The sequence below is a fragment of the Macaca thibetana genome, chromosome 3 (assembly GCF_024542745.1).
Source record: "Macaca thibetana thibetana isolate TM-01 chromosome 3, ASM2454274v1, whole genome shotgun sequence".
Taxonomy (NCBI): Eukaryota; Metazoa; Chordata; class Mammalia; order Primates; family Cercopithecidae; genus Macaca; species Macaca thibetana.
Genome location: NC_065580.1, coordinates 14,347,790 through 14,372,018, shown reverse-complemented (window position 1 = coordinate 14,372,018; position 24,229 = coordinate 14,347,790). Strand labels below are relative to the sequence as shown.

Here is a 24,229-nt window from a genome sequence, read left to right as displayed (position 1 = left end):
CATGGTTTTTCCTGCAACCCCATCAGTCACATCTTTTTATGCTGCTGAGTAATTAGTCCAATCAGACAGTTAGCCTTAAATTTTATTTTCAATTGAGGAGAATGTTCATATTTAGTATGAACATAAAACAAATCCACAAGCCCATTACAAAAAAATAATGTACACCTAAATCCAATACTGATAATTAGAGGATATAACAAAATATTCTAAGTTCATAATATTTGCTGATGTATAAAGATAATGTATCTACCTGAGAAATGCCATGTAGAAATTAAATAGAAAGACTACGCTTAACAGAGTCCTAATGGTCAAGAGTCAAGAAATTCAATTTGGACATAATCAAATAATACAGAAATGTCTTAAGACATGTAAATCACAATTCAGTACTTGCCCAGCCTATTAGGAAAATAAAAAATAAATATATAATAAACCTATGGCCTTTAGTAGTATTTAAATCACAGTCATTTATGTGTGTGTGTGTGTGTATATATATATATATAAAAGCATTTGCCCTCATTCATATAACCTACTCACCATCGTTCATTATTTGATTAAAAAACTGCTTAAGAAATAACATGGCATAATACAAGCAGGCTAAAATGTAGAGGTTTTAGCAAATAAAACTAGTATTGGTTTAGATCTCTAAAGCATTCAGATTGAAATTAATGGGAACTTTTCTGCTCAGATTTTGTCTAACATATAGTCTATGTTTAAAATTGAAGTAACTGATCCTGTTGCCATATAATACTAGTAAATATCCTAAAGAGACCTAATCCTGTTATTCTTAGGGCCTTTGAATCTTAATTTATTTCTGCTTTATTGTAAAGAATGTGCATCTTATATGTTTAGATGTTTAGAGAGACAGCTTTTAATGTTTTCCACCAAATCCCAGGGTTTAGATCTCAAGTGTGTATCACAGCATTCGAAAATATGTGTCCTTTGAAGACTCAGGCATATCAGATGGCATCCTGATAATGTATTATTCATGACTCAGTTACAGATAAACAATGTGGCAACATGAAAGCAAAGCCTTAAAAAGTCCCAGGTATGAGAGAATCCTTTTGTAGAAGAATAAACATTAAGGGTGATTAGGGTTAAATTAGATGAATACATGAACTAATAAGGTAATTTAGGGGAATTTTAAAAATTTAATCTCATGTTCTAGACAGTAAACTCTTTTAGGATCAGGACAGACCTAATTCAAATTCTATGAATTTCTAACATATAGTTCTTTAATATTAAATACTATTTTGCATTTTATTTATATTACAATTAACATTTTATAGTAAGAGTCTACTATAAAATATACTTTGATTATAAATTCATATTTATAATTTAATAAGTAGAAATACAAAATATATAATAATTTGATATGATTTATTAGATGGAGAAGAGGCATATAAAGATTTGATACAGTTTATGTGTATTATCAGAAGAAATTTTAAAAAGCCTCCATGATCCCATATGGAGGTAGGAGTATGGGTGGAGGGAAATCCTGTATTATTTTCCCTTCTAATGTTGCTTTTATCTTGCTATAACATCAAATAAAATACAGTGTTGACCTTCCAAGTTAAATGTAAAGTCAGGTGGAAGCTCACAGATACTCCATTTCCTCAGATTTAATCACTCTGCCCACTTTTTAATGGGGTTGTTTTTCTCATGTAAATCTGTTTAAATTCCTTATAGATGCTGAGTATTAGGGCTTTATCAGATGCACAGATTGCAAAAATTTTCTCCCATTCAGTAGGTTGTCTATTTACCGTTTATAGTTTCTATTGCTGTGCAGAAGCTCTTTAGCTTAATTACACACTATTTGTCAATTTTTGCTTTTGTTGCAATTGCTTTTGGCATCTTCATCGTGAAATTTTTGCCTGTGCCTATTTCCTGAATGGTATTGCCTAGGTTTTCTTCTAGAGTTTTTAGAGTTTGGGGTGTTACATGGAAGTCTTTAATCTATCTTGAGTTGATTTTTGTATATGGTGTACGGAAGTGGTCCAGTTTCTGTTTTCTGCATATGGCTAGCCAGTTCTCCCAGTACCATTTATTAAATAGGGAATCTTTCCCCCATTGCTTGTTTTGGTCAGGTTTGTCAAAAATCAGATGGTTATAGGTGTGTGGTCTTATTTCTGGGTTCTCTGTTCTGCTCCACTGATCTATGTATCTGTTCTTGTACTGCAGCCCTGTAGTATAATTTGAAGTCGGGTAGCATGATGCCTCCAAGCTTTGTTCTTTTTGCTTAGGATTGCCTTGCTTATCTGGGCTCTTTTTTCAGTTCCATATGAATTTTAAAATAGTTTTTTTCTACTTCTGTCAAGAACGTGTTAGTAGTTTTATTATTCAATTATTCAATGGGAACAGCATTGAATCTATTAATTACTTTGGGCAGTATAGCCATTTTCATGATATTGATTCTTCCTGTCCATGAGCATGGAATGTTTTTCCATTTGTTTGGGTCATTTCTGATTTCTTAGAGCCATGGTTTGTAGTTCTCCTTGAAGAAGTCCTTCACTTTCCTCATCAGCTGTATTCCTAGGCATTTTATTCTTTTTGTGGCAATTTTGAGTGGGGAGTTCATTTATGATTTGCTCTTAGCTTGCCTGTTGTTGGTGTATGGGAATGCTAGTGATTTTTGCACATTGATTTTGTATCCTGAGACTTTGCTGAAGCTGCTTATCAGCTTAAGAAGCTTTTAGGCTGAGACAATGGGCTTTTCTAGATATAGGTTTATGTCATCTGCAAACAAAGATAGTTGAACTTCCTCTCTTCCTAGTTGAACAGCCTCTATTTCTTTCTCTTTCCTGACAGCCCTGCCTAGAACTTCCAATACTGTGTTGAATAGGAGTGCTGAGAGAGGGCATCCTTGTCTTGTTATATAATAACTCTTACATTTCAAGCCTCCCCACATAAGTTAGATGCTTCTTCACAACACACTATTCTTTGTCCAATCTAGTATATAAAGTAACGGGCTTTAAGTACTTCTCTGGGTCGCCCACTCCTACAAAGTGCTACCCGCACTCTGTGTGCACTACAATAATACTTCTTGAAACACTCTTCTCCCCTTTTCTGTCTGATATAGTCTGGATGTTTGTCCCCTCCAAATCTCATGTTGAAATGCGATCCCCAATTTTTGAGACAGAGTCTCACTCTGTCACCCAGGCTGGAGTGCAATCTCAGACCTCCACTGTTCGCTGAAGTTATAGGAAATGAAGGTTTGCTAGCTTCAGTAAAAGATTTCGCTGAAGGCACAGATACATAGGAATGTAGAGGAGTTTATCTAAATAGCTGGTTTACTATGTGGTCCTAGGACTTTTTCTAAATAGTTTGTTTACTGAGTGGTCCTAGGACCAACCTTTGATCATCTGCGGGCTCATGACTGTTCTCTACTCAGGAGGTCGACAATGTTAATTACCCTCTAGTGGTGTTTACTTGAGAACTTTGTCATTTAATCTGTACTAAATAAATGTGAACTTTGCTGTCTTATGAAGGCCGAAGCTGCAGACTCAGGCAGCAGAACCCCTTAGCCCCACTGACAGGAAAAATATCTGTGTCAGTGTATGTCTTTCATCTGTCACTGTGTCAGGGTCTGTGGGTCGGACCCGGCACTCTGCCTCCTGGGTTCAAGTGATTCTCCTGCCCCAGCCTCCCAAGTAGCTGGGACTACAGGCGCGTGCCACTGCCCCAGCTAATTTTTTTATTTTTAGTAGAGATGGGGTTTCACCATGTTAGCCAGGATGGTCTCGATCTCCCGACCTCGTAATCCGCCTGCCACGGCCTCCCAAAGTGCTGGGATTACAGGTGTGAGCCACCATGCCCAGCCAAGAGAACTGGTTCTTATGAAGAGCCTGGCATCTTTCTTGCTCCCTTCTTGCCATGTGACAGGCCTGCTGCCCCTTCACCTTTTGCCATGAGTAAAAGCTTCCTGAGGGGTCATGAGAAGCCAAATAGATTCTGATGCCATGCTTATACAGCCAGCATAAGCATACGCCAAATACAGCTCGTATCTATAAATTATCCAGCCTCAGGTATTCCTTTATAGCAACATAAAATGGACTAATGCACTGTCTAGCTCCCATTTGCTTATTATGTCTCAGCCTTCTCTAAAAAGCCTGTCCCCCAACTGTGTTATGTTCCACTCTCCTGTATGTTCTTGTAGTGCATAAAACGTACCAAACTTTCAAGGAGTACTTCTTATATGCAAATACTGCTGTCGAGTTATGAATAAGCAGACCTAAGCTCAGCCTCATGGGCTGTACAGTCAAGCTGGCAAGAATGACTTTAGGTAAACAATGAGAAATAATTAATAAAATGATCAAAATTGTTCAGAATGCCCTAAAGAAAAAATAAAGGAGGGTATGGAAATGTAGAGTAGCTAAACCTAACTGCGAGTGATAGTTGAGGACAGCCAGTCAAACTCTGCCATGCCCACTATTCTAAGTGAAGTAACTCAGAAATGGAAAACCAAATACTGCATTTTCTCACTTATAAGTGGGAGCTCACCTATGGGTGTGCAAAGGCATAGTGATACAACGGACACTGAGGACGGACACTGAGGACTCAGAAGAGGAGAAGGTCAGATTTCAACAATGGGGTTGAGGGATGAAAAACAAAACCATTGAAATAAAAAATATATAAAGATAAATAAATGTATCAGACCTCAAAAAAAAAAAAAAAAAAAAAAAGAAACCCTCCAGCATGCATGGGCTAGATTAAAAAAAAAAAAAAAAAAAACAGAAGACTGTCAGATTTGTTTCCAGATCACACCCTCATCTCCTAGTTTGGGGCTCTCTCTAGATTTGGGCCTTGTTGAATTTAAGATATGATGATTTGTTTCAAGGCTCAATGACAGAATACTGTATTATAGATACTATCAGTTAGACACAACGCATTAGACTCACATAATTGCATCACAGCTTTTAATCATGTCAGTGGAGGTGCTGGGAAAAACAAAAGACAGCTGTGAATATTTACATTTTTTTCCCTAAGAAACACCAAATCAGTGATATCTGGATGAAATAGATAACTCTCAATCGGTTGTTTTCTGCTTTCATTAAACAAATGTTTAATTATATCAGTTTACTGCTGGAAATAGCACAATACATTTGATATAGTTCAGCAAAGCTACAACAGAGATGAGAAATGTTCACTCAATTATTTTTGTTGAGTTCGCAGATCAAGCTGCTTGCCAATTGTGATAGTTAACAAGGTTTTACTTCAAAGGGAGAAAAGAATGTACTACTTACTGCAACTTAGTAAATATATGTTAGAGTGTATCTTTAACAAACTTTTGCTAGAGAGTAAATTTTGGTTAGAGCTGCTGCTCTGATATCTATCCCATCCTGCCAAATATGTATTAGCCATGTAGTTTGAATAGATAAGCCACGTGGATTGATCCCACACCTGGCTCCAGCCCAAGACAATCAGGATTCTCTCGTTCTCCTTTGCCAAAAGCAAGAGTGGTTTAAAGGAGAGATCTTAAGGGTTAAGTCCGATGATGGTGGGAAGTGATGTATCCCCCCAGCTCTATGCCTTAATCCCCCTACATGTGAAGGGTAAAATGTTACTGCAGGTGGCAGTTGGAGACAATCAGGGAAGCCAGTGTGAAGACAAAACCTACAAAGCGGAGCCGAGATAAATAAAAGAAAAAGAGCGTGAATTCTGATTGAGCTCTGTCTCAAGACTGCCCTATATCACTTGGTATTGACGCAGGTTGACATGTATTTTCTGTTACTTGTACTATCAAAATCATTGTAATATACAAGCGTGTTTTCCTACTTTTCTTGGTTTAAAATTACACAACTGATCATTCATCTCAGCTTAAAACTTATTGCCCTTGCTAGTGCGGGGGAAAAAAGGTCAATTGCCATTCGATGCTTCAGGTTTAATTTTGAAGCTCTTCATTAAACACAGTCTTAAAATACTTTGCATACCATTTCAACAGGTATCAAAAAATGAAGTATAAACTTGTGTACTAATTAATGCAATTAAACATTTGGATGCTAGGTGAAAATCAGTACTGAAAACTTTAAAGAGCACAAATGCAAGAAAATGCAAAGCAGTAGACTCTTCTCTGGCTTAAAAAATATTCATTTAAATAAAAATTTGCAATGATAGCTCAGGGGCCACATCAAGGTCATATTTGTTTTGCCTGTATAATATGCAAATAGACATAGTGCAAAAATACATAGAGCTCTTCATGGCAACAACCAACTAGAGACGAATAGTAGCTAGTCACTTTCAGGCAAGAATGAGTCCCCAGTTTTGATTACTTGGCACACGGTCCAGTTCAACCATTTTATTACCATGCCACTGTAAGATGTTTACATTTGTGTCCCCTGGTTTAAGTGCACACGTTAATGTTTTGACAGCTAAGTGCAGATTTATCTGCTATACGGGGGGGGGGAACCTGACAGCAATTAAAAAAAAAAAAAAAAAAAAAAAAAACACAGCACAAAAGTAAATATCCATTTCAGCTGAGTGAAAAAAAAAACAGTTTTTTTCCACATCCTTTGGAATAACCATCAAATACATGTATATCTTACCTTTAAGTCTTTTTCTTCTATCTTCTTTTGGAGCACTTTAAGGCACTTAGTAAAGTCAGTGTGGTCTTGATCAGGAGTTGAAATAAGCTCACACCCCTATGTATTAAAGTAAAAGAAAAGGTAAGAATAAGTAGTAATTTCACCCTTATGAACAAGATCAAGAGCTACAAAAGTAAAGATAAGGTATCAATAGACATATCCTATTATGCCTTTACAATTCTCATATCATTAGAATCATTATCATTATCTTTTTTATTTCACATCATACGACGTTTCAGGAATGGTATTAGAGTGTTACAATAATGGACTGATTATGACAATCGTTTTACTTAAGAAAGTAGAGATTATACTACATTAACGGGTCTTTAAAAAATACTGATGTGATGACATTCACGATTAACATAAGGACTTTGATACATGTGTAATAAATTATATTCTCAGCTACCTGAAATTAAAATGAAACTATTTTGATGAAACTTTGAAGTTCTTTAAGCAGAAATGACAAGTTTACATGAATGAAAAAACTAATATGAATATTGAAGTAATAATAAAACTTCGTATTTTAAGTAAAATCAAGACAGCTGTCCTACAATATTATTTGATAAAAGCCTCTTTCTCCCTTGTGAGGCACAAAACAAGGAGTTATGCCTGTGAAAATATGTCCCCTGGATTATCTTTTGGACATTATGAAATGAATTTATAAGTTCTTTGCCTTCTCTACAAGATAACTTACCCAGTGAAAAACACTGAAATATATTTATAAGTATGAAGCCACAAAAGTGCCAGTTTGTTGGCACTAGTGAACTTGGATGGCTAAAGAAACCATATTTTTGAAATGACACCTTTTCCTCCAATGTCATACAGAGGCAAAGGTACATAAAAGTGAGCACGATGGGACTTCAGACTTCTTAATTCAGGAATAAAACAATTCTTGGACTCTGACAAACAGCTGAGTAAGGGAAAGTTAAATATAATCTAGTATATAAAGTTGCCATTCAAAGAGTTTTCAAGGATACAAAACACCCATACTGCCTCTTAAATTATTCTAAGAACCATTCTCGGTAGATTTAAAGGTTCTTCTTTTACTTCAAGGTCTCTTTAAATGTGTCAAGCTCAACCTGTGCTTCATTCATTTATGACTGTCCTACAATATAGTGACCAATGAAAAAATTAATTTCTCATCATTCAGAAATATATTATGCTCTAAAAGATGTATATGTCATCTTTACAAGATCATCGACATATACTTTCTTGACCCTAAAAGAACATTGAAATTTACTATAATCACCAAGCAAGGACATAAAGAAGTGACCCTTCTCAGGTTAACACTCCTAAAAAAGAAGATAGAAGCATATGGCAGGGCATACAGGATATTAGCATGGTTGAACAGAACAGGCTGCCACCAAACCAAAAATCATTATGCTGAAAGTTCCTTAAGGGCAGGTTCATTCATTATTGTTTCCAGTGCCAGGCACTGGTTTGTTGCATAGTAAATGTTCAATAAACGTTTAAATAATATTCTTGAGGAAGAAAATGGATTTTTACAAATACATTTATAAAAATGTACACTGGCTAGGGGGTACAATCGTACAGTGTCTTATTGCTAAATATACCATAAATGACAATGAAAGTTGTCTTCCTCTTTTAAATGCTGACAATAGACATACTCACCAAAAACGAAATAAAATTTAAATGGCAAATAGAAACAACATAATGGATGATTAATAGATCATTATCTGCCTTCACAGAATCCACATAGAAAGCCATGGGGAAAATGACAGTTAAACAAAACCCAAGAAGTAATCTGTCTACCACTGTAACATTTTGTAGATTAAGAAAATAAAAACAAGAGATAAAAACTGATTTGCTGACAACTGGACAGCTAGGTAGTAATTAGCAGCAAAGCCATGAGTAGAAATCCTATTTATTTACTCTCACAAAGTAAAACAAGTTCTGAGATAGCTGATTGAAAAATGTCATATAACATCTCTAGAGTTAGTTTCACAAGAAGGATACTATACAAGAAAAGCTACTTGAAACATATGAGCAAGGCGGGAATATCTTACTTTACCTCATCACTTACAATAAACACATAGAAATGCTTGGCTCAGGACATGAAGAGAGATTATTAGCACTGAAAAAATCAGACTGAATCTAACCCAAGAATTTCTATAAACTTGTTGAAGGTTTTTAACTGCTAAAAAAGCAGCCATTCACAAGTTGAAATGGTTCTAATCTCATCACAGACTGAGAACGAACTCACTAGAAGTGGAAATAGCTCTAATAACAGGGCAGCATCCAACAGTTAGAAAGGAGACCTGCAGAACAAAATCTTAACCAAAGTGCAGTAACAGGCCTGTGGCCAGCTAAGGACGTTTTTGCTGTTTTCTGGTTCTTAGGGTAACATTAAGATGTAAGAGAGGAGAAACAAAGATAAAGATGAGACACTACCAAGATCCTGCAAACAAGGAATAATGTAGAAATACTCTAAGGTATCAAGCAATACTCACCTACTATACATTAATATTTATGATTATTTTATACAGAATAAAGCCCAATTTCCTAGCGTCAGAAGCACTGAGGTGCTGTGAAAAATTCCACTGATATGATATTTTCTTAAAAAAAAAGACAACCCTCATACTCACTATCCAAGGACTGAGAAGATATTAAAGGCATGAAATTTAGCGAAGTAAGAAAGTATATGACTTTCTAATAAGTAGTTTGTAATGTTAGTTTCCTAACAGAAATGCACAAAACCTAGACTTATGATGCCAGTGAGTGGGAATTTTTGTTTCAACTACTTCTATCTTTGATTTTTTTTTCTCAATTACATAAAATATGTTGTTTTTACGATACGATGTATCATGTTATGAACCAACAAGTGGCTCCACTTTTCAGATTATACTTTTGCGTTTTTGGTTTTTTGTTTTTGAGACAGGGTCTCTTTCTGTCCTATAGGATGGAGTGTAGTGGTACAATCACGGCTCACTGCAGCCTTGACCTTCCGGACTCAAGCAATCCTTCCACCTCAGCCTCCCAAATAGCCGGGACTACAGGCATGCACCACCATGCTCAGCTAATTTTTTTGTAGTGATAGGGTTTTGCCATGTTACCCAGGCTGGTCTCAAATTCCTGGGCTCAAACGATCCTATGGTCTTGGTCCCCCAAAATGCTGGGATTATAGGTGTGAGCCACCACTCCTGGCTAATTAGTCTTAAAATATAATTTTTCACATATACATGGAAAGAGCATCAAAGACTCACAGGAATAGAAAGATAAGAAAAGTCATCTATTGAGTGGATGATATTTTTCGTGGAACTCAAACAAACGATTATGATTTACATGAAAGAATAAGGGACCAAAAAAAAAAAAAAAAAAAAAAAGCAAAGGCAATCTTGCAAAAGCACACAGTAGTTGAACTTGCCTTTCCAGTTATTCTGACATACAAAGTAATTAACATAACAGGGTATTGGAAGAATGAAACTGTAGAATATTAGCACCACAGAAGCATAGATATTTGCTTGTGTGATTCACAGCTGTCTTCTAGGAACTAGAACAGTGACTGGCACAAAGAAAATTGTTCAATATATGGTTGGTAAATAGATAGCTGAACAGAAATGGGAAGACAGAAATATACACAGATGCATATTTGAAATGTACTAGCAAAGTCTCAAAACATTTACAAAAAAAAAACAGAAAAGAAAATGATTGCAGTAGGTAATATTTTAAACAAGGTACAAAAATAAACATAAATCTGAAGAGAATGAACTGATAAATTCAGCTACTTTTAATTAAGTCCTTTTTGTCATCAATAAACAATATGCATAAAGTAAAAAAAGAAAGCTTCAAAATGAAAGAAGGTATTTTCCATGACCATAACTAAAAACAAAAGGTTACTATCCAGCATACATAAAGAATTTATAAAAATCTATAAAGAATAACTGGATGGAAAAATGGGCAAAATATTTCACTAGGCAAGTTAAAGAATAGCAAACCTGAAAAAGCCAATTGTATTAGTCCATTTTCATGCTGCTGATAAAGACACACCCTTTATAAAGACATAAAGACTGGGCAATTTACAAATGAAATAGGTTTAATGGGACTTACAGTTCCACGTGGCTGGGGAGGCCTCATAATCATGGCAGAAGGAAAGGAGGACCAAGCCATATCCTAAGTAGATGGCAGCAGGCAAAGAGAGCTTGTTCAGGAAAAAACTCCCCTTTTTAAAACCATCAGATTTCATGAGACTTATTCATTATCACGTGAACAGCACAGGAAAGACCTGGCCCCATGTTTTAATTACCACCCACCAGGTCCCTCCCACAACACGTGAGAATTCAAAATGAGATTTTGGTGGGGACACAGTCAAACCATATCACCAATACACATGAAAAAGCCAATAGACCTGTAGGACTGCTTGAGTGCAGAAAATTGAGACAAGCCTCGGTAACATAGCAAAAGCCCATCACTACAAAAAAATTAGCCGAACATGGTGGTGCACACCTTGGGTGGCTGAGGTGGGAGAATTGCTTGAGCCCAAGAGCTCGAGGCTGCAGTGAGCCATGAAAGCAAATACACAAAATATTTTAATAGGCAAGTTAAAGACTAGCAAGACAGAAAAAGCCAATACACATGAAAGGATGTTGATTTTCACTAGAAATCAGATAAGCCCAAATAAAAATCACTGATATACATTTGTCATACCTTACATTAACAAAAAAACTTGTGGCATATTTAAACAATGGGTTATTCTATGACAAAAAACGAATGAACAAAAAATCACAGAAGAATAAATGATACATTCATGAGGTATAGAATCACACAGGCAGTACAACTGCATATATATACACAATGTAAAAACATGCTTATTACCTTTACATAGGATTTAGTGTTGCTTTTGTTAAAGTATTAAGAAATATAAGAGAATAAAATTAACCATGAGAAAGGGTCACACAAGTCTTGAACTGTATAGGGAGCGTTTATTAAGTCAGGTTGTGGTTACAAAAGTATTTGGTTTATTATTTTTTATACTTGTACATACCTTAAACATTTCTGATATGGTTTGGCTGTGTCCTAATCTTGAATTGTACTTCCCATAATCCCAATGGATTGTGGGAGGTACCAGGTGGGAAGTTCTTGAATCATGGGAGCAGTTTCCTCTATTCTGTTCTCACGATACTGAGTCTCATGAGATGTGATGATTTTATAAGCATCTGACATTTCCTCTGCTTGCACTTACTCCATTTTGCCTCCCTATGAAGAAGGTTCCTGCTTATCCTTTGCCATCTGCTATGACTGTAAGTTTCCCAAGGCCTCCCCAGCAAAACAAAACTGTGAGTCAATTAAAGCTCTTTCCTTTATAAATTACCCAGTCTTCGGTATTTCTTCATAGCAGCATGAGAACAGACTAATGCAGTAAGTACCAGGAGAAGGGTGCTGCTGTAAATATGCCTGAAAATGTAGAAGCAACTTTGGAACTGGGAAACAGGCAGAGGTTGGAACCATTTGGGGGACTGAGAGGACAGGCAAGTGTGTGAAAGTTTAGAACTTCCTAGAGACTTCGAGGGTTAAGAAGACAGGAAGATGTGGGAAAGTTTAGAACTTCCTAGAGACTTGTTGAATGGCTTTGACCAAAATACTGATAGTGATATGGACAATGTAGTCCAGGCTGAGGGGGTCTCAGATGGAAATGAGGAACTTCTTGGGAACTGGAGCAAAGGTGACTCTTGCTATACTTTAGCAAAGAGACTGGTGGCATTTTGCCCCTGCCACAGAAACATGTGGAACTTTGAACTTGAGAGAGATGACTTAGGATATCTGACAGAAGAAATTTCTAAGCATCAAAGCATTCAAGGGTAAGCAGAGCATAAAAATTTGGAAAAGTCACAGCCTGATGATGCGATAGAAAATATAAACCCATTATCTGGGGGACAAATTCAAGTCGGCTGCAGAAATTTGCATAAGTAATGAAGAATGCAATGTTAATCCAAAGACAATGGGGAAAATATCTCCAGAGAATGTCAGAGATCTTCACAGCAGCCCCTCCCAACACAGGCCCAGTGGCCTAGGAGGAAAAAAATGGTTTCATGTGCTGGGCCCAGGGTCCCCCTGCTCTGTGCAGCCTCGGGACATGGTGCCCTGTATCCTAGCTGCTTCAGTCCCAGCTGTGGCTAAAAGGTGAAATGATTAAGCTTGGGCCATTGCCTCAGAGGGTCCAAGCCCCAAGTCTTGGCAGCTTACACATGGTGTTAGGCCTGAAAATGCACAGAAGTCAAGAACTGAGGTTTGGGAACCTCTAACCAAGATTTCAGAAGATGTACACAAATGCCTGAATGTCCAGGCAGAAGTTTGCTACAGGGGCAGAGCCCTCATGGAGAACCTCTGCTGGGGCAATGCAGAGGGGAAATGTGGAGTTAGAGCCCACACACAGAGTCCTGACTGAGGCACTGCCTAGTGGAGCCATGAGAGGAGGGCCACCATTCTCTAGATCCCAGAATGGTAGATCCAGCAACATCTTGTACTTCCACCTGGAAAAGCTGCAGGCACTCAATGCCAGCTCATGAAAGCAGGAAAGAGTGAGGCTAGTCTGTACCCTGCAAAGCCACAGGGGTGGAGCTGCCCAAGGCCGTGAGAGCCCACCTCTTGCATCAGCATGACCTGGACATGAGACATGGAGTCAAAGGAGATCATTTTGGAATTTTAAAGTTTAATGACTGCCTTATTGGATTTTGGACTTGCATCGGACCTGTAGCCCCCCTTTTTTTGGCCAATTTCTCCTATTTGGAATGTGTGTATTTACTCAATGCCTGTACCTCCATTGTACCTAGGAAGTAACTAACTTGCTTTTGATTTTACAGGTTCATAAGCAGAAGGGATTTGCCTTATCTCAGATTTGGACTTGGACTTTTGAGCTCATGCTGGAATGAGTTAAGACTTTGGGGGGACTCTTGGGAAGGAGTGATTGTGTTTTGAAATGTGAGGACATGAGATATGGGAGGGGCCGGGGCCAGCATGTTATGGTTCGGTTGTGTCACCACCCAAACCACATCTTGAATTGTAATCCCCATAATCCCCACAAGTCGTGGGAAGGTCCTGGTGGGAAGTAATTGAATCATGGTGGCAGTCTCCCCCATGCTGTTCTTGTGACAGTGAGTGAGTCTCATAAGATCTGATGGTTTTATAAGTGTCGCACATTTCCCCTGCTTGCACTCACTCTATCATACCACCCTGTTTAGAAGGTGTTTGCTTCTCCTTGGCCTTCTGCCATGACTGTAAGTTTTCTGAGTCCTCCCCAGCAATGTGGAACTGTGAGTCAATTAAACCTCTTTCCTTTATCCCAGTCTCAGGTATTTCTTCATATCAGCATGAGAATGGACTAATAAAATTTCATACTATTTTTAAAGTCATTTAGTGCTTATTACTAAGGAGTGGGGCCAGTGTTGATTCACTTTGCTATCCCCAGTATCTAGAACAATGAATAATACACAGTAAGCATACATTAAACATTTGGTTTATGATCAAACTGAGTCCCTTCTTTATCCCTCACACTAAATTGGTACACATTTACAGTGACAGGAAATTTCTAACTAGCCCACTGCATATCTCAATAATTCTATTAAAATTTCATAATATTATTGTATCAAGTATATCTCCCTTTATTGTCTTGTAACTGATCTTAGTTGTACCTTCTTAAGATCATACAGAAAAGGTCATACATTTCTTTTAAGTTAGAAAACTCTGTTTCATTTTCTTATCTCCATTCCATTGATCCTGAGATATTTAGGATCCAGATTTACACCCAGTAACGTATAAACTAGCCCTCTCAGCTTCAGTAGACACTCACAGAGAAGACAAGCATGTGTTCCCCAGCTGCGTCCACATCTCAGCCCAACACTGACTAGGACAGGTGGGAACAGAGCCCTTTACCAAAACATTAGCAGTCTCTCCAGTGCCGGGCGTCTGAATATCAGTACAAGACAAGGCATATTCTCAACCAAAACCAAACTAAATGAACATATATCAAAAAATAACAGTCTGAAAAAGCAAGATATTTTATTAAGAACATGCCATGAAGCATTAAGTATTATAAATGTTTTCAAATATTAGAGTGTGATTTTTGCAATAAGAAAATAATTCTTTAAGATGATTTACGTCAAAATGACAAAGAACTTACAATGATTTTCCTGCAGTTTTTAAACAATTCAAATACCATTGGTTCTAGTTTCACCAACAAAGACATTATTCTCAAAGCTGCTACATGTATATGAGAAATAATCATATACAGAAGCAGGGAAAGAAACACTGTTTTCTTACATGGCATCCTGCAAGTAATGAAGATTCAGAAAATAGATAAATCATGCTGTGAAACCTATGGTATGAGACTGGAACTCATGAGAAGTAATAACTTACTTAGAAAAATGGCAATAATAATTATAAATATTTCCTGAAGGTTCTACACTAGATCATTCACATAAAATTTTATATATACACATACAACAGAGCATATATGCAAATCTATATGCTATGAGACATAAAGATATTAAATAAATGTAAAATATGACTTCAATGATGACAATCACTCAAGACAAATATTAGTTATCTAACATCTGTTAAATCAATGAGCTAATAAGTAAATGAAAAAATATATAAATGAAAACAAAGGCAAAAATAATGAGGAAAGAAAGGTATAGGAAGAGCACATTAGTTGCTGACTAAATAGAATCATCTCTCAAAGAAAGAACAATGGCAAGAGGTGGCTGGGGCTTCTCCACTCCTACTCTCTCTGACCACCACCACCAGAGCACAAGAAAAAGTACATTAAGTGTATGTTGCTATGTACATGCTGTATGTGCTTGCTGTGCAAATACAAAGTCAAAACAGAAATTCGGAACCCTCAAACTGCCAGGAGCACACTTAAATATGCCATATATCCTTGACATAAACTGAAGATTTCACTTACATGTATTTATCAACCACACACAAAGAATCGTCATTTTCTACAATTTGATTGTTTACAAAAGGCACAAACCAGAAACTTTCTAACTCTCCATAATTTTATATTGCCCCAGCCTCTTATGATTCTTATGTGAAATGTAGAGAGGATACAATTCATATCAAAAAGTAGCTGTTGAACTTAAATAAGACATGGGTATAAAAGGTTTTCATAACTTCTTTCCTTCATCTAATCTTTGTTAAAATTTCACCTTCTTAATGAAGCACACCCTGACTACCCTACTTAAAACTGTGACTTCGTGCACTTCTCTCTGCTCGACCCTAGCAAGCCTGATCTGGGCTGTCCCGACTGCCCTTACCCTACTAAGAATTTTCTGTTTTCTCCAAAAGAAATAACACTTTCTAACATAGCACATATTATTTATTGTCTCTTTATACCAGGAGGCAGGGCTAATCCTCAGTTTTGTTTTCTGTTTTATCCTGAGTACCTCAAACAGCACACAGTAAGCACTCAGTAAATATTTACTCAATAAATGAATGAATGAGTATTTGCTATAATGCAGATGTCTCATGCCATATGTTTGAATAACAGTACACGTTCTACATATTGTACCGTGGTGAGAAAATACTACTGATAATGACAAAATGAACATTTTGTTATTTCCTAAAATTATAAAGCTGCAAATATATTAGTCCACTTTCACACTGCTATAAAGAACTGCCTGAGCCTGGATAATCTATAAAGGAAAGAGGCATAATTGACTCACAGTTCAGCATGGCTGGGGAGGCCTCAGGAAACTTACAATCATGGCAGAAGGCAAAGGGGAAGCAAGGCACCTTCTTCACAGGGTGGCAGGAAGGAAAACAAATGCAGGAGGAACTGGCGCACACTTACTAAACCATCAGATCTCATGAGAACTCACTATTATGAGAACATCATGAAGGAAACCACCCCCAGGATTCAGTTACCTCTACCTGGTTTCTCCATTGACACATGCAGATTATAAGGATTACGGGGATTACAATTCAAGATGAGATTTTGGGTGGGAGCACAGTCAAACCGTATCAGATATAGTCTATGCTTTACAGTCGGACTGGCACCTCAATCTCTTGGTAGCCTAAATTAATCAATAGAGGACATTTCCCAATTAAAAATAATTAAACAAGCTGTTCAGTTTAACATTCTTATAATAGATAAATGCTAATAAAATATTTTGAGGCTAAACTCAAATAGGTGACATGTGAATACCTGTTGTATTATTTGATTGGCATTTTTCATTCCTCTGTGCATTAAAGTGGGACGACTGGAATTGATCAGTTCCCTCCCTCACCTCACACATACACCTAACTGCAAGCCTTTCTGACATCAATGCGAAAAACATACAGACAAAACATGTAGTCCCAGCTAAAATGGAAGCTTGCAACAGATTGTCATGGTAATATGAAGATAGTGTCCTTTGTATTTCTTCCATTTTCTTTAAGTTCTTAGGATGAACACTTCACCAGAACAAGTACAGTAGTCCCCCCTTTTCCATGGTTTTGAGTTCCGGGGTTTCTGTTACCCACAATCAACAGCTGTCCAAAAATAGGTGAGGATAATACAATCAGATATTCTGAGAGAGAATGATCACATTTACATAACTTTTCTTTCAGTCTATTCTTATCAATGTTATATTGTATTACTAGTTATTACTGCTGATCTCTTACTCATTTACAAATTAAACTTTATCAAAGGTATGTATGCATAGGAAAACAGTGTATACAGAGTTCAGTACTATCTGTGGTTCCAGGTACCCACTAGGGATCTTGGAACATATCCCCTGTGGAAAAAGGGGACTCCTATATAGTAAAAAAAAAAGATACTACATCCCCAGCATGCATTCCTTCTCTTTATTAGATACTAGCACCTGAGTTTTCTTTGAATATTTATTTACCCTCTCTCAGGTATACAATTAGATACTCAGTTGTGGAGGTATCAGGACTGGTAAAGATGATCAACATAATTTATCCCCTTATCCACTGCAAATTGTTTGGAGATGAGTACACGCCACAATTTGGGCCAAAGAGAGAGCAAGAATTGCTGGGGTGTGTGCATCAACCCTGCAAGAGACTTCTCCTCTTCAGTAGAAAGACATGTTGAGATGGCAGCCAGTCTACAACACAAGAGGACAGCCTAGAGCCAGAGATCCACAATGCGGCACCTGAGAATGAAGCTGGTAGTGCGGGTCAAAGAGTTAAACAAGAAACCAGTACCTGGGGGCTGTTCTGGTAGCCCATGAAGCCTCACTGAAGCTGAATCCTCCTGTATCCTTTTTGGTTATATGAATAAATATTTGTTTTATTTTGTGTGGTTAAAGCTATTTGTTTTCATTGCTTGCAATATAAGCAGTTCTTACCACCAGCCTTTCCACAGATGAAGAAAATATTCATTTATGTGGTATGGCTGAAATAGAAGACACCTAACAAATGACTTCTTTTTTCATTTCAATGATTGATTGATTGATTGAGTTTGAGACGGAGTCTGGCTCTCTCACCCAGGCTAGAGTGCAATGGCATGATCTTGGCTCACTGCAACCTCCACCTCCCGGGTTCCAGCAATTCTCCTGCCTCGCTTGCTGAGTAGCTGGGACTACAGGCATGTGCCACCATGCCCAGCTAATTTTTGTATTTTTAGTAGAGACGGGGTTTCACCATTTTGGCCAGGATGGTTTCGATCTCTTGACCTCATGATCCGCCCACCTTGGCCTCCCAAAGTGCTGGAATTAATAGGTGTGAACCACCGCACCCAGCCCATTTCAAGGTTTTATCTGCATTTAGACATGAAAATGAATACTAGGTGGATTAAATATTTAAGTTCTTGCCTGTCATGCCCAGGTCAGTATCTAGGAATTTTTAACATGCAAAAATTTAAAGACTATGTACATTGGAAGGCCAAAGGAAGGTAAACATTGAAAAGCGTATAGATCTCCAGATTGGGAAAGCCGTGGTCCCTAAAGACATGATATGTTGCCCTGGTATTAGCAGACTCATTATCAGGTTGGGTAATGAATTTGTGCTAATTAAGTATTGTCATTAAAATAGTGTTCTACCTTCTTCGGCCATTTCAGCACAAGATAAGAGTTTATAATGACATATATAATTTTACCATAAAACACAGAGAATTAATACCTTAGCAAGTATTTTATCCTTGGTATTACCTAAAAGGTCCTAAGACATAATTGAAAATTAGCCAGAAATAACTGTACATTAGGTAAAATAGGGACCAAAATTGCAAATTTTATATAAATACACACGTGTATGTGCACACACATATATACATAGTGGAAAAGACAGAATTTAGGAACAAACTGGTTATACAAAAAGAAATTTTCTTCCACATGTAAATTTTCCTTAAACTTTCATTTGACTTAAATATGAAACTAGAGACCTGCCAAAAAGTTTTAATAAACAATACATTATAAAGATATCTTCCATTATACTTGGCTGTAATAACAAAAATATTAAAAATTGAATTGAAAAGATATAATAACAAGCTGAATACCAAGTTCAATAAGAACAAACTGAAATAATTCACAGTGATAAAGGAAATATCACAAGTTCACATTAAAATGATGAATGCCCTAAGGTCTCCAAACACAAAATTTGAAAGCAAATATTAAAGGTGCAGAAAGTTACAAATAAGGTAATTTAATCCTAATTGTCCACATGATCATCCATCAGGTTTGAGGGGACTGAAGAACAGAAAGAGGCAAAAAACTTACTAAAAGAGAAGCAGTATTTTACAAAGGGATACTCATGGAACAAATTAAAGTGGTACAACTCAATCTCACACACACACAAGCAAAAATTCTTGTCTGGCAAATCTTGTCTATTATTTGGGGAAAACAGGATCTTCAGGCACAAAGAGTAAACGCAACACTCCGTGAATACAGGGAAACGGACGTCTGCACTCTCAGTCACTAGCATAGTATGGGGACATATCAATAAGTCAATACACGTTTAGTGGCTAGACAAATGGTGGTTCAATTAAAACCATTTCTCTCCTCATAAAAATAATGGTATTTTTCTCATAAATATAAACATATAGAAACCAGAAAATGAATCTCACACAGAGAAGAAATACTTATTTTTTACTCACTATATACTAATGCTGCTTTGAGGAAATTAAGTAACTCTTTTCTATTTGGACACAATTAATGAAGATTCTTAAAATAACAAAAATTAGCATTTCATATGCAATTAAGTAAAGTTTAAAATACATTAATGTTAACAAAACTAACATCCAGTAAGGAAAATTGAAATAGACATGCACATCAAGGTTAACAAATGCAGTAGTATAAAGTACTACAGAAAAAATTCAGAATATGTTTGAATAAGTTTTAACTTATTTAAAAAAAAAATGACAAGGAAAAAACTAGTATTAGGAACTTAGCAAAAAATTAAAAATAAACAGTTTTTGGAACATGCCCTGGAATGATCAGGGTTCAGCTCAATTTCCCATACTGCCAACATCTAGAGCTATAGCAAACATAAAATATATGCTTGTAATATATGGTCCTCATCATAATAAAATCACAAATCATCTAAGGGATAGGTTTATGTTCAGTGTGGTATATGTATGCATTTTTTAAAAAGAAAGAGGGTTAAAACAGTATGATTTATGGTGAATATTTATTTTAACTAAGTAATTTTACTATTGAATTAACCTAATATTTTATTAGCACATTAATTACTTAGGTCTATATGAATATTAAAGTCTACCTTATGAGTATTAACATATCTTATTAGAATAACCAAATAATTTTATCATACAGAATTATCAATCTACCCTATGACTATTAAAGTATTAATTGAAACATAAGCTTTAAGCTGTAAGCTCCTTGCAGCTACCCGCTGTACTCCTTTGTTTACTATTCCCAGGACAAGAGCCCAACATAGTGTGTAGCAAGTGGTAAGCACTCAATAACGAATAAAGTAATTTATAAAGGCATAGCAGATGAGATAAATTATCCCTTTAGGCAAGGGATCAGCAAACTTTTCCTATAAAGGGCCAGATAGTAATTTTTTCAACTCTGCAGGCCATAGGGTCTCTGTCCAAACTACTCAACTCTACCTGTGTAGCATGAAAGACTCTAATAAATGAATGAATGGAAATGGCTGTGTTCTAATAAAACTAAATTTAACTTGCTTACAATTTTCATGTGTTGTAAAATTTTCATTTGATTTTTTTCAACTATTTAAAAATGTAAAAACCATTCTTAGCCTGCCAAAACTACAAAAACAGCTATCAAGCCATATTTGGCCTGCGAGTTGTATTAATAGTTTACCAAGCAACCCTTCTTCTAGGCCTACAATTAGATATTGTCCATATACCACTAAATGCTGTATATCGTAAGAAATTTAATATGAGGAAAAAGGCTTAGATTGAAAAAAAAAATCCCTCTGAACTTCATAGCTCCATCTGTAATAGAAGTAATATAAAAATCAGAATTGTCAAAGATCAGATGGCTATAGATGTGTGGTATTATTTCTGAGGACTCGGTTCTGTTCCATTGGTCTATATCTCTGTTTTGGTACCAGTACCATGCTGTTTTGGTTACTGTAGCCTTGTAGTATAGTTTGAAGTCAGGTAGCACGATGCCTCCAGCTTTGTTCTTTTGACTTAGGATTGTCTTGGAGATGCGGGCTCTTTTTTGGTTCCATATGAACTTTAAAGCAGTTTTTTCCAATTCTGTGAAGAAACTCATTGGTAGCTTGATGGGGATGGCATTGAATCTATAAATTACCTTGGGCAGTATGGCCATTTTCACGATATTGATTCCTCCTATCCATGAGCATGGTATGTTCTTCCATTTGTTTGTATCCTCTTTTATTTCACTGAGCAGTGGTTTCTAGTTCTCCTTGAAGAGGTCCTTTACATCCCTTGTAAGTTGGATTCCTAGGTATTTTATTCTCTTTCAAGCAATTGTGAATGGAAGTTCATTCATGATTTGGCTCTCTGTTTGTCTGTTACTGGTGTATAAGAATGCTTGTGATTTTTGCACATTAATTTTGTATCCTGAGACTTTGCTGAAGTTGCTTATCAGCTTAAGGAGATTTTGGGCTGAGACAATGGGGTTTTCTAAATATGCAATCATGTCATCTGCAAACAGGGACAATTTGACTTCTTCTTTTCCTAACTGAATACCCTTTATTTCCTTCTCTTGCCTGATTGCCCTAGCCAGAACTTCCAACACTATGTTGAATAGCAGTGTTGAGAGAGGGCATCCCTGTCTTGTGCCAGTTTTCAAAGGGAATGCTTCCAGTTTTTGCCCATTCAGTATGATATTGGCTGTGGGTTTGTCATAAATAGCTCTTATTATTTTGAGATACATTCCATCAATATCAAATTTATTGAGAGCTTTTAGCATGAAGGGCTGTTGAATTTTGTCAAAGGCCTTTTCTATATCTATGGAGATAATCATGTGGTTTTTGTCTTTGGTTCTGTTTATATGCTGGATTACATTTATTGATTTGCATATGTGGAACCAGCCTTGCATCCCAGGGATGAAGCCCACTTGATCATGGTGGATAAGCTTTTTGATGTGCTGCTGGATTCGGTTTGCCAGGATTTTATTGAGGATTTTTGCATCGATGTTCATCAGGGATATTGGTCTAAAATTCTCTTTTTTTGTTGTGTCTCTGCCAGGTTTTGGTATCAGGATGATGTTGGACTCATAAAATGAGTTAGGGAGGATTCCCTCTTTTTCTGTTGGTTGGAATAGTTTCAGAAGGAATGGTACCAGCTCCTCCTTGTACCTCTGGTAGAATTCAGCTGTGAATCCATCTGGTCCTGGACTTTTTTTGGTTGGTAGGCTATTAATTATTGCCTCAACTTCAGAGCCTGCTATTGGTCTATTCAGGGATTCAACTTCTTCCTGGTTTAGTGTTGGGAGAGTGTAAGTGTCCAGGAAATTATCCATTTCTTCTAGATTTTCTAGTTTATTTGCATAGAGGTGTTTATAGTATTCTCTGATGGTAGTTTGTATTTCTGTGGGGTCGGTGGTGATATCCCTTTTATCATTTTTTATTGCATCTATTTGATTCTTCTCTCTTTTCTTCTTTATTAGTTTTGCTAGTGGTCTATCAATTTTGTTGATATTGTCAAAAAACCAACTCCTGGATTCATTGATTTTTTGGAGGGTTTTTTGTGTCTCTATCTCCTTCAGTTCTGCTCTGATCTTAGTTATTTCTTGCCTTCTGCTAGTTTTTGAATGTATTTGCTCTTGCTTCTCTAATTTCTTTTAATTGTGATGTTAGAGTGTCAATTTTTGATCTTTCCAGCTTTCTCTTGTGGGCATTTAGTGCTATAAATTTCCCTCTACACACTGCTTTAAATGTGTCCCAGAGATTCTGGTATGTTGTATCTTTGTTCTCATTGGTTTCAAAGAACATCTTTATTTCTGCCTTCATTTCGTTATGTACCCAGTAGTCATTCAGGAGCAGGCTGTTCAGTTTCCATGTAGTTGAGCGGTTTTGATTGAGTTTCTTAGTCCTGAGTTCTAGTTTGATTGCACTGTGGTCTGAGAGACAGTTTGTTATAATTTCTGTTCTTGTACATTTGCTGAGGAGTGCTTTACTTCCAATTATGTGGTCAATTTTGGAATAAGTGTGATGTGGTGCTGAGAAGAATGTATATTCTGTTGATTTGGGGTGGAGAGTTCTGTAGATGTCTATTAGGTCCGCTTGGTGCAGAGATGAGTTCAATTCCTGGACATCCTTGTTAACTTTCTGTCTTGTTGATCTGTCTAATGTTGACAGTGGAGTGTTGAAGTCTCCCATTATTATTGTATGGGAGTCTAAGTCTCTTTGTAAGTCTCTAAGGACTTGCTTTATGAATCTGGGTGCTCCTGTATTGGGTGCATATATATTTAGGATAGTTAGCTCTTCCTCTTGAATTGATCCCTTTACCATTATGTAATGGCCTTCTTTGTCTCTTTTGATCTTTGATGGTTTAAAGTCTGTTTTATCAGAGACTAGGATTGCAACCCCTGCTTTTTTTCTTCTCCATTTGCCTGGTAGATCTTCCTCCATCCCTTTATTTTGAGCCTATGTGTGTCTCTGCATGTGAGATGGGTCTCCTGAATACAGCACACTGATGGGTATTGACTCTTTATCCAAATTGCCAGTCTGTGTCTTTTAATTGGACCATTTAGTCCATTTACATTTAAGGTTAATATTGTTATGTGTGAACTTGATCCTGTCATTGTGATATTATCTGGTTATTTTGCTTGTTAGTTGATGCAGTTTCTTCCTAGCTTCGATGGTCTTTACATTTTGGCATGTTTTTGCAATGGCTGGTACCTGTTGTTCCTTTCCATATTTAGTGCTTCCTTCAGGATCTCTTGTAGGGCAGGCCTGGTGGTGACAAAATCTCTAAGCATTTGCTTGCCTGTAAAGGATTATATTTCTCCTTCACTGATGAAACTCAGTTTGGCTGGATATGAAATTCTGGGTTGAAAATTTTTTTCGTTAAGAATGTTGAATATTGGCCCCCACTCTCCTCTGGCTGGTAGAGTTTCTGCTGAGAGATCTGCTGTTAACATCTACAGCCACCTGATCTTTGACAAACCTGAGAAAAACAAGAAATGGGGAAAGGATTCCCTATTTAATAAATGGTGCTGGGAAAATTGGCTAGCCATAAGTAGAAAGCTGAAACTGGATCCTTTCCTTATTCCTTATACGAAAATTAATTCAAG

At 36.8% G+C, this 24,229-nt stretch overlaps 1 protein-coding gene across 2 annotated transcripts in view; it reads right to left on the bottom strand.

Moving 5' to 3' along the window:
- Positions 1–24,229, bottom strand: part of TPK1 (thiamin pyrophosphokinase 1) — a 389,586-nt gene that overhangs the window by 158,666 nt on the left and 206,691 nt on the right. For both annotated transcript variants that reach the window (XM_050784905.1, XM_050784906.1), the window contains one exon: positions 6,540–6,635. In XM_050784905.1, coding sequence (XP_050640862.1) covers positions 6,540–6,635 — 96 coding nt within the window. The remainder of the gene's footprint in view (positions 1–6,539; positions 6,636–24,229) is intronic.